The sequence below is a fragment of the Phocoena phocoena genome, chromosome 1 (assembly GCF_963924675.1).
Source record: "Phocoena phocoena chromosome 1, mPhoPho1.1, whole genome shotgun sequence".
NCBI classification, from domain to species: domain Eukaryota; kingdom Metazoa; phylum Chordata; class Mammalia; order Artiodactyla; family Phocoenidae; genus Phocoena; species Phocoena phocoena.
In genome coordinates, this window is record NC_089219.1 from 145,182,608 (window position 1) to 145,197,903 (window position 15,296).

At 37.5% G+C, this 15,296-nt stretch overlaps 1 protein-coding gene across 1 annotated transcript in view; it reads right to left on the reverse strand.

Moving 5' to 3' along the window:
- Positions 1-3,515: 3,515 nt before the first annotated feature.
- The window catches only part of FLVCR1 (FLVCR choline and heme transporter 1), a 35,270-nt gene continuing 23,489 nt past the window's right edge, over positions 3,516-15,296 (reverse strand). Inside the window, exons 4-10 of the mRNA XM_065885221.1 lie at positions 12,262-12,329; positions 11,452-11,555; positions 9,545-9,655; positions 8,860-8,965; positions 8,527-8,638; positions 3,755-3,822; positions 3,516-3,590 (exon numbers count right to left, since the gene is read on the reverse strand). Of these exons, the coding sequence (XP_065741293.1) occupies positions 3,516-3,590; positions 3,755-3,822; positions 8,527-8,638; positions 8,860-8,965; positions 9,545-9,655; positions 11,452-11,555; positions 12,262-12,329 (644 nt within the window). The remainder of the gene's footprint in view (positions 3,591-3,754; positions 3,823-8,526; positions 8,639-8,859; positions 8,966-9,544; positions 9,656-11,451; positions 11,556-12,261; positions 12,330-15,296) is intronic.

The following is a 15,296-nucleotide window of genomic DNA, read 5'->3' on the forward strand; positions in this document are numbered from 1 at the left end:
GTGGGCTTTGTTACCTTGTACAGTTAAGTCCCCTACATACAAACCTTCAAGTTGCGAACTTTCAAAGATGCGAACGTGCATTTGCATGTCCAATCACGTGCTTTTGTGTACCTTACTGTACAGTACTATATAGAGTACAGTAGTATAGCATATTTATTTCAAGCCTAGGATGTCTGGAAGCAAGCGTGAAAGCAGCAGGGATGTAGCTGGTACTACTGCTAAGAAGCGCCAAGCAATAACAATGGAAACAAAAGTGAAAATAACTTTGTTGGACTTACAAACAAATTGGACTTAGGGATGAGCTCTGGGAACAGAACTCGTTCATATGTAGGGGACTTACTGTGTTCTACAAACCACCTCTCTCCCTTGGCCCATTCTGAAATGTTATAATCCCTTTCCATTCCCCATGTGTACTAAAACATCATAACTTAAAAAGAAAAAAGCCACACAAAATTAACCTTAAAAAAATAAATTTATCTCAAGTCTGAAATAACTGAAGACCAAACATACAGCTAAATAGTACAAAAAGCAAAAATCAGAACATGAAAAATGACTTAAGACAGACAGGCATTCTTCTGGCAATACTCTATGTTTACACATATTTTTTTTTTTTTTTTTTTTTTTTTTTGCGGTACACAGGCCTCTCACCGCTGTGGCTTCGCCCGTTGCGGAGCACAGGCTCTGGACGCACAGGCTCAGCGGCCATGGCTCAGGGACCCAGCCACTTCGCGGCACGTGGGATCTTCCCGTACCGGGGCACGAACCCGTGTCCCCTGCATCGGCAGGCGGACTCTCAACCACTGCGCCACCAGGGAAGCCCTACACATATTTTTAAAACACATTTTTAAAGACATTTCTCCAACATTCACAAAAGGTAAAAGCTATATTTGCAACATTTATAAATACAAGAGCTTTTGAAAGCATCCAGTTTCTTTCTAAAATCACTTGATTAAAATTTACACAAGTGATAGTTACCAACTCCATATTCCAAAGATATGACATAGAATTACATGACATTCTTGTTTGATGTATTACAGACAAATTTAATTCAAAATACAGAAAAATTATCAATTCATTTTGTGTTTTGTCACAACATATTTCATTCTTTTTCTAATCAACAAGGAAAAATACATATGACATATATGTATATACGCTTTTTAGAAATAAAATATTCCAACTTTTATCTGTAATTTGTTCAAACCTCAGGAACTTGACAAGTATATGATTATTTGAAATAACATTGACTGTTTAAAAGTAAAAACAATTATTTAGAGGAGGTACCTTAAAATATATTTTTGGCCATAAAATCTGTGACGTAAATATCTAAGGAAGTTAATGATTCAGCATATTCTGCCTGAGCTATCACCAACTGAACAAAAAGGCTAAAAACAGATTTGATTTTATTTTTTAAAAATTTTGTCATGCATATTTTTAAAATTAATTTATTTTTGGCTGTGTTAGCTCTTCGTTGCTGCGTGAGGGCTTTCTCTAGTTGTGGTGAGCAGGGGCTACTCTTCGTTGTGGTGCACAGGCTTCTCATTGTGGTGGCTTCTCTTGTTGCAGACACAGGCTCTAGGTGCATGGGTTCCAGTAGTTGTGGCTCGCGGGCTCAGTAGTTGCAGCTCGCGGGCTCTAGAGCACAGGCTCAGTATTTGTGGCGCGTGGGCTTAGATGCTCCGCAGGATGTGGGATCTTCCCGGACCAGGGCTTGAACCCGTGTCCCCTGCCTTAGCAGGCGGATTCTTAAACACTGTGCCACCAGGGGAGTTCTAAAAACAGATTTTAAGTTCCCTGTATCTACAAGGTAACAACCACAGTTGTTCATTCAACTGTCCAGGGAATTTTTCTACAGCTAGATTTAAGTTCCTGTGGTACAATGATTTGGTCTATCCCCCGATGAGTGCATTTAAAATTCAAAAAAGATCTCTGAGATCAAATTTTACACATTCATTATACAGATGAGGAAAGTGCTGGCTGATTTACAGGGAAACTAGAAACAGATCTAGGACATAGACCTGAAGTTCCTGATTCCCAGCTAAGTTCTTCCGGTAACACGTTCTCCAGGGTAAGATTCCACATAATTAACTGTCGTTTGGTTACAGAGAATGTTATAATTTCAGTATAAAGCGATGCATATAGTACACCCAAATCAGAATTGCTAATTCACTTCAAGGATATTCAAGGGAATACCTGATTGGCTTTTTGTGTTTCTGTGGACATAATATAAATATTATGGCTGTTTAAATGCCATTACTCTAAAGATATTCCTTATCAGCTTAGAGAGCCAGGACATGTACAACATTGAGATTCTCACTGTAAACAAAATGCAGTAGTAGGCACTGTGGAAATGCATTTGGTCCTATTCTCCTTACCCTGAGCATGTAAAAGAGCAGATGTTCCAACAGTTTGGAGCCTATGCACATTCTGTGGTGAAGAAAAGAATCCACTCCCCCAACACACTGAGGGAGCACAGACCTGGGTAAAGGATTCCTCAAAGAATGATAAAGATTCCATAAAGAATGACTTGCTGAATTAGAACAGACAGCATTTCAAGAGGTCTCCACTAAATGGGAATACCTAGGCTACCTGAAGTTATTACAGATTTCCTTATCTCAGGAATCTTCAAGGCAAAAGTATAAGGTGTGATACAAAAAATCATGAAAAAGCCAGTAACACATAGGATGAAATTTTCTTACTAGAAAGTTATATATTGAAGAAAAAAGGAGTAAAAAAAGGTAGTGGATACAAAACTACTCTATATCAAGTTGGAGTGAAAAAATATAGCGTTAGCATTCTTGCGATGAATGGGAAGACAGCACAAAGAAGAACTCAAGGTAATGAGTCTGTGTCTGAGCTACTTCGCTTAATGAGAACATATGCCTAAGACCAAAGTTATGGGTTCCGTCTGCACACAGAAAAGTTTTTATGGTCGCTGACAGTACCTGTTACAAAGTATTTTCTAACAAGAATGTAAGAAATGGGAAAAATCTTAAGAGGTCATCTGGAAGTCTCATCCCAATAGTGTCATTTGGTGGGTTAGAAGTGTCATATTCGTAGACTGTATTCACACTGAGGGGGCTTGGACAGCTGGTCTGAACAATGGAAAGGGAGATAATTAGGAATACATTATACACTTGGTTCCACTGGATAGTTTTATATAAACAAATTGCATGTACTCCTATGTGACTTGAAGGGATTGGACCTCCATATTATCACTTTAGAAAGCCTTCTAAGCTTCCATTTTCTAGGAAAAGAACATTTACTTTTAAAAACCAAATGTCAAGAAGCTTACTTTTAGGTCAATAATATAAGATGGGACACTCATTAGATAAATGGTAGTGTTAAAATGATGTAAACAAAAGTATTTTAAGCAAAATATTGCTTAAATTAACAAATAAGAACAGTAACTGCATACAGGAGTCATACAATAATTTTCAAGTAAGTGTCCATTCCCACAACCTATAAACTAAGCTTTATTACTCAATTATCACATGATATTAACTTTTCCTTTCACCTCAAATTGCTGATTCTGATTGCTTGGACATCAGAATAGTTTTTGATTCTTCATCTGTGGGGCTATCAACTGGTACCTGTAGAAAGAATAAGAGGATAAAAAATTTATAGTACGTATCTGGCATATGCCATTATGACAGATTCACGGGAATAAAAAAAAAGCTGATGGGGTAGACGGGTTTATACTCACTCTAGGCACACATTTCTCAATAGTATAATCATAAAAGTATTCACTACTTACAGCTTTAATATCGCCATTTGTAACTCCTTTATTTATATTGTGTCTTTTCAGATCGGACTTGATTAATGCTGCAAACAGAGAAGCATCAATGGAGTTACCGTAGAGTATGTATAAATATACTTTTTTCTAAGCAGTACAAAATCTTTTTTGATACTGTCAAATTTAGCACTCTACAGTACCATAATATTCCATAACATTCTTGTAGCCTGAAAAACTGACAGTATCTCTCTAAGCCATTAACTTAATTAGCAAGTCATTCATTAGTGAACAAATACAGGATGCTAAGAACCCAGACACAAAGATGAAAAGCACCATTCTTTCCCTAAAGGACACTCCAGGCTAGGGAAACACTGACATGCAAACAATTATAACACTGTATAACAACTCCAATGATGCAGGCATGCACAGTGTCGCGGAAGTGTGGGGAAAAAAATGCCTATGTCAGAAGGAAATCAGGAAAGGCTTACCAGAGGAGATATGTTTGAACTGAAACTTGAAAAATGAGTTGGAACTTGTCAAGCAGATAAGAGGAGAGGGGAAGGCATTCTAGGCAGGCGGAAACCAGTACATGCCAAGAGACCAGGACAGGAAGAGTACAGCCTATTCTTGGCACTAGAGGTAGTTTGGGATCATTGGAACATCAAGTACAAGAGGCAGGTGGCGAGATGGGAGGCTGGGTTGGCAGGATGACATTGCGTCTGAGTAGGGGCGGACATGATCAGGTCTGTGCGTTAGGGAACTCAGTCTGGCAGCTGTGCGGGGGACGTCATCAGCAACAAGGCTAGAGGCAGGAAGACCAGTCAAGAGGCTTTCATCCTGCCGAGAGGTGGGAAAGCCTGCATGTGTGAGAAATGGTGATACAGGGACAGGTTTCAGAGATATTTTAGAATCGAACCAATAAGACTCAGTGGTTTGAGGGACTTCCCTGGTGGTCCAGTGGTAAAGAATCCACCTTCCAATGCAGGGGATGCTGGTTCGATCCCTGGTCGGGGAACTAAGATCCCACATGCCGCGGGGCAACTAAGCCCGCATGCCAGAACTACTAAGCTCGTGCGAGCCCGCGTGCTGCAAACTACAGAACCCACATGCTCTGGAGCCTGTGCGCCACAACTAGAGAAGAGAAAACCCGCACGCCACAACTAGAGAGAAGCCCAGCGCCGCAACAAAGAGCCCGCACGCCTCAGCAAAAGCCCCGTGTGCCTCAAATAAGACCCAACGCAGCCAAAAAATAAATAAGTAAATAATATTTTTAAAAAAAGACTCAGTGGTTTGATAGGATATGAAAAATGGGGATTAGGGAGGGGGAAGTGGGTGACTGGCTTGGGCAATTGAATGGATGGAGGTCCTAGTTATTGAAACTGAAAATACAAGACGAATTGGTGTGATTGGGAAGGTGGTGAGTTCAGTTCTGCATAGGTTGAGTATAAAATCCCATGGGACATCCAGGTCCAGAGATAAACAGATGATTAGACATATTGGTCTGAAATGTAAAAGCGATCAGGGTATGGAGGTACAGATTAATGTGGTAGTTAAGGCCACAGACTGCACAAAGAGAGTGTAAAACAAGAAAAGATAAAAGTTTGTGGGTAGTTAACTAATCTAATCAGTCATAAAGCAAAGTCTGAAAGGTGAAAGTAAAATCAGTCTTAAAAATTAGACTAATGCTTCTTTAGAAATCCACACGGCCCCTTAGAATTCTGTTCCATTACTGATACCAATATTTTAGAAATTCAGATATTTACGCTGAACTAATTGGATATATGTAAAATGGCCTTTCTAAATGCATTTAAATGATTTTAAAGTGATGTTGTATAACAAGCTCATATTCACAAGCAGCTTGATATTAAAACGTCATGCTTTAAATTGCAGCAATGATCGATATCGGCTGATCCGCTCGACACTGTTGTACAATCCACCAAATCAAAGAGGCTACTCATTTTTTATAGGGGGAAACTGTGGATTTCTTTACCATTAATATTAATCATAGAATTTAGAAACACTGTGAAGTGTTTAGAAACACTTTTTTCAATGGACATAAATGGGCTAAGGAGCCTATATAATAGACTTTACAGAGAGCTGTCAATACTGGAAAAGCAGAATGCACTGCATTTAAATGGTAATTCCCCTGTCAAAACAAGACCTGCCAACAATTCTCAAAAAAATGTAAAAAGAAAAGGTACCACCTTCACCACACCTCAGGAATTTCCCAGCCTCCTTTCCTCTGTCTAAACAAATAACTACTGGATATAAATCCATCATCTCTCCAGTAAAATATTCAACATATGAGAGACGTTAATTAGCATTTTTAGGTGGCAAAAGTATCAATGTAAAACTAATTTTAAAGATCTTTTTTTCACTTCTTAATTAATTTTCTGTACTTCACCTGTTTTAATTAACATTTATGAATCTTACTATAAGATAATGTGAAAAGAGAACACAAAACTGTTCCCTTTTTTGGTGCAACAGAAACACTATTTGATAGCTAGGTGTTACTTCCCTGGAAATTAAGAACAAATATGGAATTATTTATGACAGATCAGTAGTTAAGGCAGTTAATGTATTAAATTACATACATTCAGTTACAAAACATTCTGTTTTGTACGCTTTGTTTTACTAACTGAAGAGAATAAGAAGAAAACACTTCCCTGGTAGGATGTTTTTCTTTGAGGAAATGGTACATTTAGTCCCTTTGAGTGTAATGAATGAATGATAGTGACCTTAGGTGGTTGTGTATTTCCAAAATAAGTGCTTGTCACTGGTAAGCACTTATCACATTGGGGGTTTCAAAAAGAATGATCAGGTATTCAACGAATATAAAAAGAAGCCTTGATTCATATCTTTCTGTTAGATTCTATCCTTGAATCAAGTTATAGCAGATCAAAAAAATAATCCCTCTTCAAGTCTCCATGGCTTCTGTCTCTCATGTTGACAAGGGGACTCTGAAAGAAATTAACAAAGTGAAATAACATTTGAGGCCAACATGGGCCTGGAAGCACTACTGGATATAAATCTTGCTTTTTTATTTTTGGCCACACCCCACAGCTTGTGGGATCTGTGCTCCCTAACCAGAGGTCGAACCCGGGCCCCGGCAGTGACAGCTCAGAGTCCTAACCACTGGACTGCCAGGGAATTCCCTATAAATCTTGCTTTGAAATTCATCCTTACACCCATGTGCCTGGACAAACTATGGATAAAAGTTCTTTTACATGCTCTTTTTCTGGAGATCGGGCGCTATTCTCTTTCCTGCCCATGTCTATTCTGACTAAACCTAAGAAGAACTGGCAAATAATTCCACACGCTATTTCCACCACCACCATTTGACTTCGTCCCATGGTTACCACATTATAATAACAGCCTGGGACTTCCCTGGCGGTCCAGTGGTTAAGACTTCGCCTTTCAATGCAAGGGGTGTGGGTTCGATCCCTGGTTGGGGAGCTAAGATACCACATGCCTCGCAGCCAAAAAAACAAAACGTAAAACAGAAGCAAAAATTCAATAAAGACTTTAAAAATGCTCCACATCAAAAAAATCTTAAGGGGACTTCCCTGGAAGTCCAGTGGTTGAGAATCTGCCTTCCAATGCAGGGGACATGAGTTTGATCCCTGGTCAGGGAACTAAGATCCCACATGCCACAGGGCAACTAGGTCCATGTGCCACAACTACTGAGCACACAAGCCACGGGCCACAACTAGAGAGAAGCCAGTGTGCTGCAACAAAGAGCCTGCACACCACAGCGGAGGATCCCACATGCCGCACAACTAAGACCCGACGCAGCCAAAAAAAAAAAAAAAAATCTTAAGAAAAATAAAAGCAGGGCTTCCCTGGTGGTGCTGTGGTTGAGAGCCCGCCTGCCGACGCAGGGGACACGAGTTCGTGCCCCTGTCTGGGAGGATCCCACATGCCGTGGAGCGGCTATGCCCATGAGGCGTGGCCGCTGAGCCTGTGCAGAGCCTGTACTCCGCAATGGGAGAGGCCACAGCAGTGAGAGGCCCTCGTACAGCAAAAAAAAAAAAAAAGCAGCCTATGTGATACATGATCAGACATGTCCTAGGTGCCAGACACTACTAGGAGCTTTTCATCAACCATCTCAGTTAATCCTCACAGCAACCCCCTAAGGCAGCCTTTTTTTGTTATTATTTTTTATTCGTTGCTCTAGGGAGTACCCTGTGCATCTTTAATTTATCACAATCTTCTTAGACTTTATACAGAATTACTTCAAGAAAGATGTAGAAATCTTACAATAGTATAGTTGCATTTCCCCCTTTCTTTTTGCTATTTTTACCATACTTATATTACATCTATAATATACATTTTTTTGAGATACAATTCACATATCATAACATTTACCCCTTTAATGTATACAATTCAGTGTTTTTAAAATTATATTCAAAAAATTGTATAACCATCATAAAGCAGGCTTTTAATACCCTATTATATAAATGAGAAAGGGAGGATGTGAGAGGCTGAGTAACTTTTCAAAGTCACACAGCTAGTGAGCAGCAGAATCACAACTTGAGGCCAGGTCTGTCCATTCCAGGCCTTTACTGACACTTGTTACAATGGTTTTGTTTTCTATGCATAGTAATTGCATTGAATTTGAAGCCTGAAAAATGAATTCGTAGATTCATATCCTTGAAGGGAAACAATAATATCCTGCTTTTTATCTCATTTTTTTCTTGAGTTCTGTCAAGCCTTGAGAAGCAATATAAATGAAAATTAAATATAAAGACAACATGACACGAGTACTTTGGCAGGCAAATTCCCTAATTTACCTGTTAAAATGATGCCTACAAACATCCAAACACAGAGGAAAATGTTCCCTCCCTTAGGACTATAGTCTGATGTGAGCTTTCCTTGCGCCAATGTGAATAAAATTCCAAATATCTAAAATAAAGTAAGAGAAATATTTTTATTGTTTGCTTCTTTAAAACAAATATAATGTTTTCCCCAGAACTTTTCTTAACTATTTTATTCATATGATTTGGCTTCTAGAAACAGGCATTGAAAGGTGGAAGTTTTAAAACAAAAACTATGGTCAAACTCATTATCCACTAGACTATTTGGTAAACTAATGGTCTCAGATTTAAGAGAAATCAGAGGTTTACCTGTGCAGCAGCATTAAGAAGACCAGATGAAGTACCTTCAGACTCAGGGTAAGTGATTTCAACAGCAAATTCAAAACCCAAGGGGAGGTAACCAGTCATGAAGAAACTAAGAAAATAAATCCAAAATCACAGAAAGAATCATTAAAAGGACAATATCACATATTGATGCAATTGCTTAACTTCTCAGACCTATTCTAATTATCAAGTAAGTGAATGTTTTGAGGTTGGTATGTGAAAGGAAGGCACTATTATGATTCACCAATTAACCCAAGGACATGAGAACTGAGAAGCAAAACCATGAACTAGGAAGCAAAACAGTTTCTAATTATTTTTCCTGAGAAAAATTTACCCCTAGTTTTCTAAGTCAGTTGTCTTTCTAGCCAAGTAAAGTTACTTGGATTAAGTAAGGCTTATCCATTTTTCACCTATAGTATAGCAAAAAAATAATTTTAAGCTAATTTTTATAGTTGTAAAGAATTACACATTGACATGCACAAGACAGATTTTTAAAGTTTAAAATATTAAAGAACTTTTGAGCAATTATACTCCAATAAAGACGTTAAACAACTAAAAATAAAATATTAAAGAACTTTTAGATGAACTTAAAAAAGTTAAAACCACCATAGTGATACTTCAGAATTATAACAGCATGCTATCATTCCTCCTAAATACATGTGATGCTTACCCAAGCAACCCTCCAGTGACAAACACGATGATAATGTGCCCAAGGTTTAGTGTGAAAGTAAATATAACCATTCCAACAAAAGACAAAATGTAAACTGTCAAAGTAGTATGTCTAAAACAAAAACAACAAAATGGTTAGTATTTTGTCTGATTTTCTTAGGTATATAAAAATCATGTCTAGCTATGCTCTGTCCATACAGTAATAAATCCTTCAGATTTCAAGATTAACCCCTTCTTATCTATGGAAAATGTTTCCACCAAGGCATGGACTTGAAAGATTAAGTTTAAGTTTCAACAGCAACAGACAACAAAACTCACATCATATCCAATGCTCAGACAAGAAGGAAAACCCATAAGGATAAAATCATTTTTGTGCCACCAAATGGGATAGTTCCCTATCCGTATTTCAAGATACAGATCAAATTCCACCTCTTCCAAAATGTTTTTCCTAACCACTGCAGCTTACAAGATTCTCCTTTCTTCCAAACTCCCTAATCATTTTCTATGTACATAATTGGCACTTGACATCTATTTTAGTCTGTTATATTATTATTTAACTTTATATATGTGAACACCTTATCAGGAACACCTGATCCTAAGGACAGGGATCAAATATTACTTCCCATTGGGCTTCCCTGGTGGCGCAGTGGTTGAGAGTCCGCCTGCCGATGCAGGGGACGCGGGTTTGTGCCCCGGTCCGGGAGGATCCCGCGTGCCACGGAGCGGCTGGGCCCGTGGGCCGTGGCCGCTGGGTCTGCGCGTCCGGGGCCTGTGCTCCACAGCGGGAGAGGCCACAACAGTGAGAGGCCCGCGTACCGCAAAACAAAACAAAACAAAAAAAAAAACAAAACAGGAACTTGGTGAATGAATGGCAGTTATCCTGAGAAGAAAGCCAGGGCAACAAAGAACATTTCTATGCCAATCCAGTTTCCTAATTATAAAATGGACCAAAGGACTATTAATAAATATAAATCCTTTACATATGCTCCCTTCATCTACAAATTTAATGGGTTTTACTCTAAGCTACCATTACGTAATAATGAAGCCACAGTAAGTGCTGTCTTAAATTACACGAGAACTATCTTGGAGAATTTCAAGATCAGCAGTACGTTGAAAGGGTTTAGATAATGGTATCAAATATACCTTAGGCCTTGAAAGGCGCAGAGGACATAGTTCCATTACTTCATTCATTCATAGTTCCATTCATTCATTTCTCCCAAACAGATGGGAAGTTTCTGTCTGTTAAGAAATGTAGCTATTCTTCTTCTTCTTCTTCTTTTTTTTTTTTTGAAATATAGCCATTCTTTTAAGGCCCAGTGCAAAAGATGCTGCCTCTGAAACCCCTTTCTCAGTCTCCTAGTTGGTATTACTCACTTTTTCTTTTGTATTAGCATTTTTCTGGTTCCATAAAGATGTACAATTACTATAGCATCTTCATATTATGTATTACAGTATTATAGTTAAGTGGAACTACAGTTTGGGGGCATTTTAGCCAAACAATTTTTACCAAAAAGCCTTTTGATAGGAAAGAACAACTTTTTATTTGTTTGTTTTTAAGTTCATAACATGAGAAAAGAGCAATATAAAGTCTCTGTCAGAAGTCAAATGTTTCTCAGAAAGGGCCCTTTTTAGAATAGAAATGATCCATTCTGAAGAGGTATATGTGAGCATTATTAGAGGGGAGGAGAGTTCATAAGGTATCCAAGTTCTCAAAGTTGAAATAAACAAGACCGATAAGATAATACAAAGACTACTGTATTCAAAAGTTAAGGGAACCTAAGAGTGTCTAGAATCCAAGTCTTTTAGTAATAATAACAGTTTGTAAATTTCTTAAAATAAAAAGTAAAGGTTCCTTCAAAACCAAAATACCTTAGGTTGTACACCATCCATTTGCCTACTTTCACTTACTTGTATGTTTTGGTATAATCCAGCCATAAACCACAAAGAATAGAGCCCACCATTCCAGCTAACACTAGCGTTAGCCCAATCCTTCCAGCATTCACTTCTTCTCCCTTAAAATGTTTTTCAAAAGAAGTTGATCAGATACTTCTAATTCAAACAGATCCTTCACATTCCAATACCTTCTCAAAGTCAATGGAAATAGCAGATAAAATTAAGCATACAATATAACATGAAGAATTCAGTACATGTGTTAAGGTGAATGGGGTAGAGGAAGGAAAAGCACATATTAAAGGACATTCTACATTAAAACAAACAAACAAAAAAACCCCTGATATATGGGAGAAATCAAAAAGGGAATTTTTCTTGATCTTCCATGGTTAGAAAGTACAGTAATTTTTGTTAGAATTCTTAAGTAATTCACAGATGTCTGAAAAGGAAGTTAAGCTGATAGCTTTTACATACTACAACTGCATTCTCCTTTCAAAAGCAAAGAGAGATCAGAGCTTGATATTTACATCTTTATATTTGTGTTGGTTTCTTTTAAAGTTTGTTCTTTTTCTTTTTTCATATAACCAGTCACACTATCTCTTTAAAAAAAAAATTTAAAAAGACTGAGGTATTGTCAAAGCAATAATGACTTCTGCTTTCCATGTTGTTTTATAAACTGGATTAAATGTATTCTCAGTGAAAACAAATATAAATCTTTTACAGCAACAAGGTCATAAATCTTTAGCCTTATGATCATGCTAATGGGAATTATATTGCTAAAGAAAAATTCTTGGCCAGGCATGCAACACAATATAGGCAGAAGCTTACCTTATAGTATGTCAGTATAATTTGATTTAATAATGTTGAGACTGAATAAAATGCTCCAGTCATGATACCTACAATAAATAAAGAGAAAACTATCAATGTACCATGTACTAGTTCATAAAGTAATATGGAACACTCTGTGACAGCTGTGAAAATATAATGTCTTCTTAGACAGTTGACAGAAGAAATTAAGACCTCTTGCTATTCCCTTTCAGGATGTGGACTGATCAACGTAACACCTAAACTTACTAGAGATTGTGATTGTAAAATTCTGTCATTACATCATTTACTATTATTTAGATTCAGACATATGGACCAGAAATCACAGTCCCATGCATAACATTGTATACAGCAATCTAGCAACGGATTGCTTCCTGAGCGCTTACACAAGCTAATGAATGTTAAAGCATTAAGACAGAATCCTTCTTTCAGAGATCTCACCCCTGCATCGAAGCCTTATAAGGCAATTAGTAAGACAATGTTAATTAAAGAATACTTAAAAAGGAAAAATAAAAACAGCTGGTTATCAGGAATCATATGACTAGGTTTGAATCATGGAGTTTCTTCACATATGTTGTGTAACTTTAGGTCTAAGTCTTTTAACCTAGCTGAAATTTAAGTTTATTGTTTTTCTATTATTAAATATTTCAAGCATACAAAATAGTACAGAGACTAATTTAACAAATACCCTTACTCATCACCCTCTTGCTAAACATTAACATTTTGCCATCTTTGCTGTAGATTCATTTTTTTAGACTTTCCTTAATCCTATTCTTCCTCAGAGGTAATCCCCATCCTGATCTTGGTGTTTATCATCGTAGATATTATAACATATGTGTATCAATACACAACAGTGAGAATTATTCTGCATGTATTTAAATTTTATATAAATAATATGGTATTAGTATCCATCTGCAATTTGCTCATATCACTCAATATCATGGTTTTGAGATTTAACCATGTTGATACTTTTAGTTCTAGCTCATCAGTTTTCTCTGGTGTATAATAGTACATTGTGTGAATATACTTCCATTTAATTATCTCTTGTCCTAAGTCAATAGACATGTTAAGGCTTTTTCCAGTTTTTTGCTATTTAAAACAATGTTGCAATAAATACTATGTTTTTGTTCTTATGTATAAGGGTTTCTCTGAGTATGTACCTAGGAGTAAAACTTCTACTTTCTAGATATAGCCAAACTGCTCTTCCAAATGGGTGTGCCAGTTTATATAGTAAGTCCCCTACATATGAATGAGTTCCGTTACGAGAGTGGGTTTGTAAGTCCAATTTGTTCGTGAGTCCAACAGAGTTAGCCTAGGTACCCAAGTAACACAATCAGCTATATAGTACTGTACTGTAATGGGTTTATAATACTTTTCACACAAATAATACATAAAAAACAAACAAAAAATAAAGAAAACATTTTTAATCCTACAGTACAGTACCTTGAAAGGTACAGTAGTGCGGTACAACAGCTGACATACAGGGGCTGGCATCAAGTGAACAGGCAAGAAGAGTTACTGACTGGAGGAGGGAGAGGAGGTGGGAGATGGTAGAGCTGAAGGAGCGTCAGCAATAGGAGACGGGGGGCAAGCTGCAACTTCACTCACACCTGACGTTGATGGAATGCACGTTTGCATCTTTGAAAGTTCACAACTTTAAGGTTCATATGTAGGGGACTTGCTGTACTACCAAGAGAGTCCCTTTACTCTACATCCTTGCCAAATTTGTTTGCATCAGATTAAAAAAAAATTTTTTTTTTGCCAATTTGAATGTGTGGGATATTGTATCTTACTTTGGTTTTGACTCGGATTTCCTCAATTACTAGTAAGGTTGAGCATCATACATGAGCAATATACACACACACAAACATATAATGCCTTCTGATTTCCCCAGACTGCTCTTTTCTTAGTGATTAGTAGGGGTCACTTTTATATTGTGAGTACGAAGCCTTTGTTGGTTATATGCATTGCAGACATTTTCTCATAGCTTATGTCATGTCCTTTTAGAAAATATCATTAGTTTAATGTATATATTTATCAATCTTTTTATTTAGGGTTTATGTTTTTTGCATTAGGAAATTCTTTTAAGAATACTAAAGATGGTTCCCTTCCCTTCCCTTTATTGCTTCTAAAACATTAAAGTTCTGGGGACTTCCCTGGAGGTCCAGTGGTTAAGACTCCATGCTTCCACTGCAGGAGGCACGGGTTCAATCCCTGCCCTGGTCAGGGAACTAAGATCCTGCATGCTGTGCTGTGTGGCCAAAAAAAAAAAAAATTAAAGTTCTGATTTTTACCCTTTGATCTTTAATCCACAATTCATTTTCTAATTTCACCTTATTTTTCCTCTATGGCTAAGTGATTGTCCCAGGACAATTTACTATGTAGATTCTCTGCTACAAATATCAAGTTTTCATATATGCATAATGTTCTAGTCATCACAGCTGTCTGCAAATATTCTAGTTTTTCTCTATACAGGCACTTAGTGGCATGGCCATATGACTTTAAAGGTGAGTAAAAGTGATACTTCTCATTTCCTACCTGAGTAATCATGGAGACATGTGCCTGGATCCCTGAGTAATTTGCTGCCTACTCACAGTGAACAGGTAGCATTGGCAAGAAATAAACTTTTGATGTGTTTGGCCCCTAAGATTTTTTTTGGTGGGGTTTCAGTGCTATAATACAACCTAGCCTATGCCAACTGATACACAGGGCTAGGTCCCTGGGCTCTCTATTCTGTTCCAGTGATCTAATTGCCTATCCCTTACTAATACATGACATCTTGATTACCACTGCTCTATAAATCTTGATATCTGAGAATTAGTTCCTTACCTTGTTCTTTATCAAAATTACCATTGTTGTTCTTGGCCCTTACTTATCTCACAGTAATTTCAGAATTAGCCAAGTTTTATTGCAAACCCTGTTTAAGTTGGAGATTGCAAGATGAGGCCTAGGTCTAAAGATCTTATCAAAAATCTCTGGGTAACTAGCCTTTGTTACTCTCTTCCCACCGAGCTCAGGAATGCATAGGGACCCAGGTT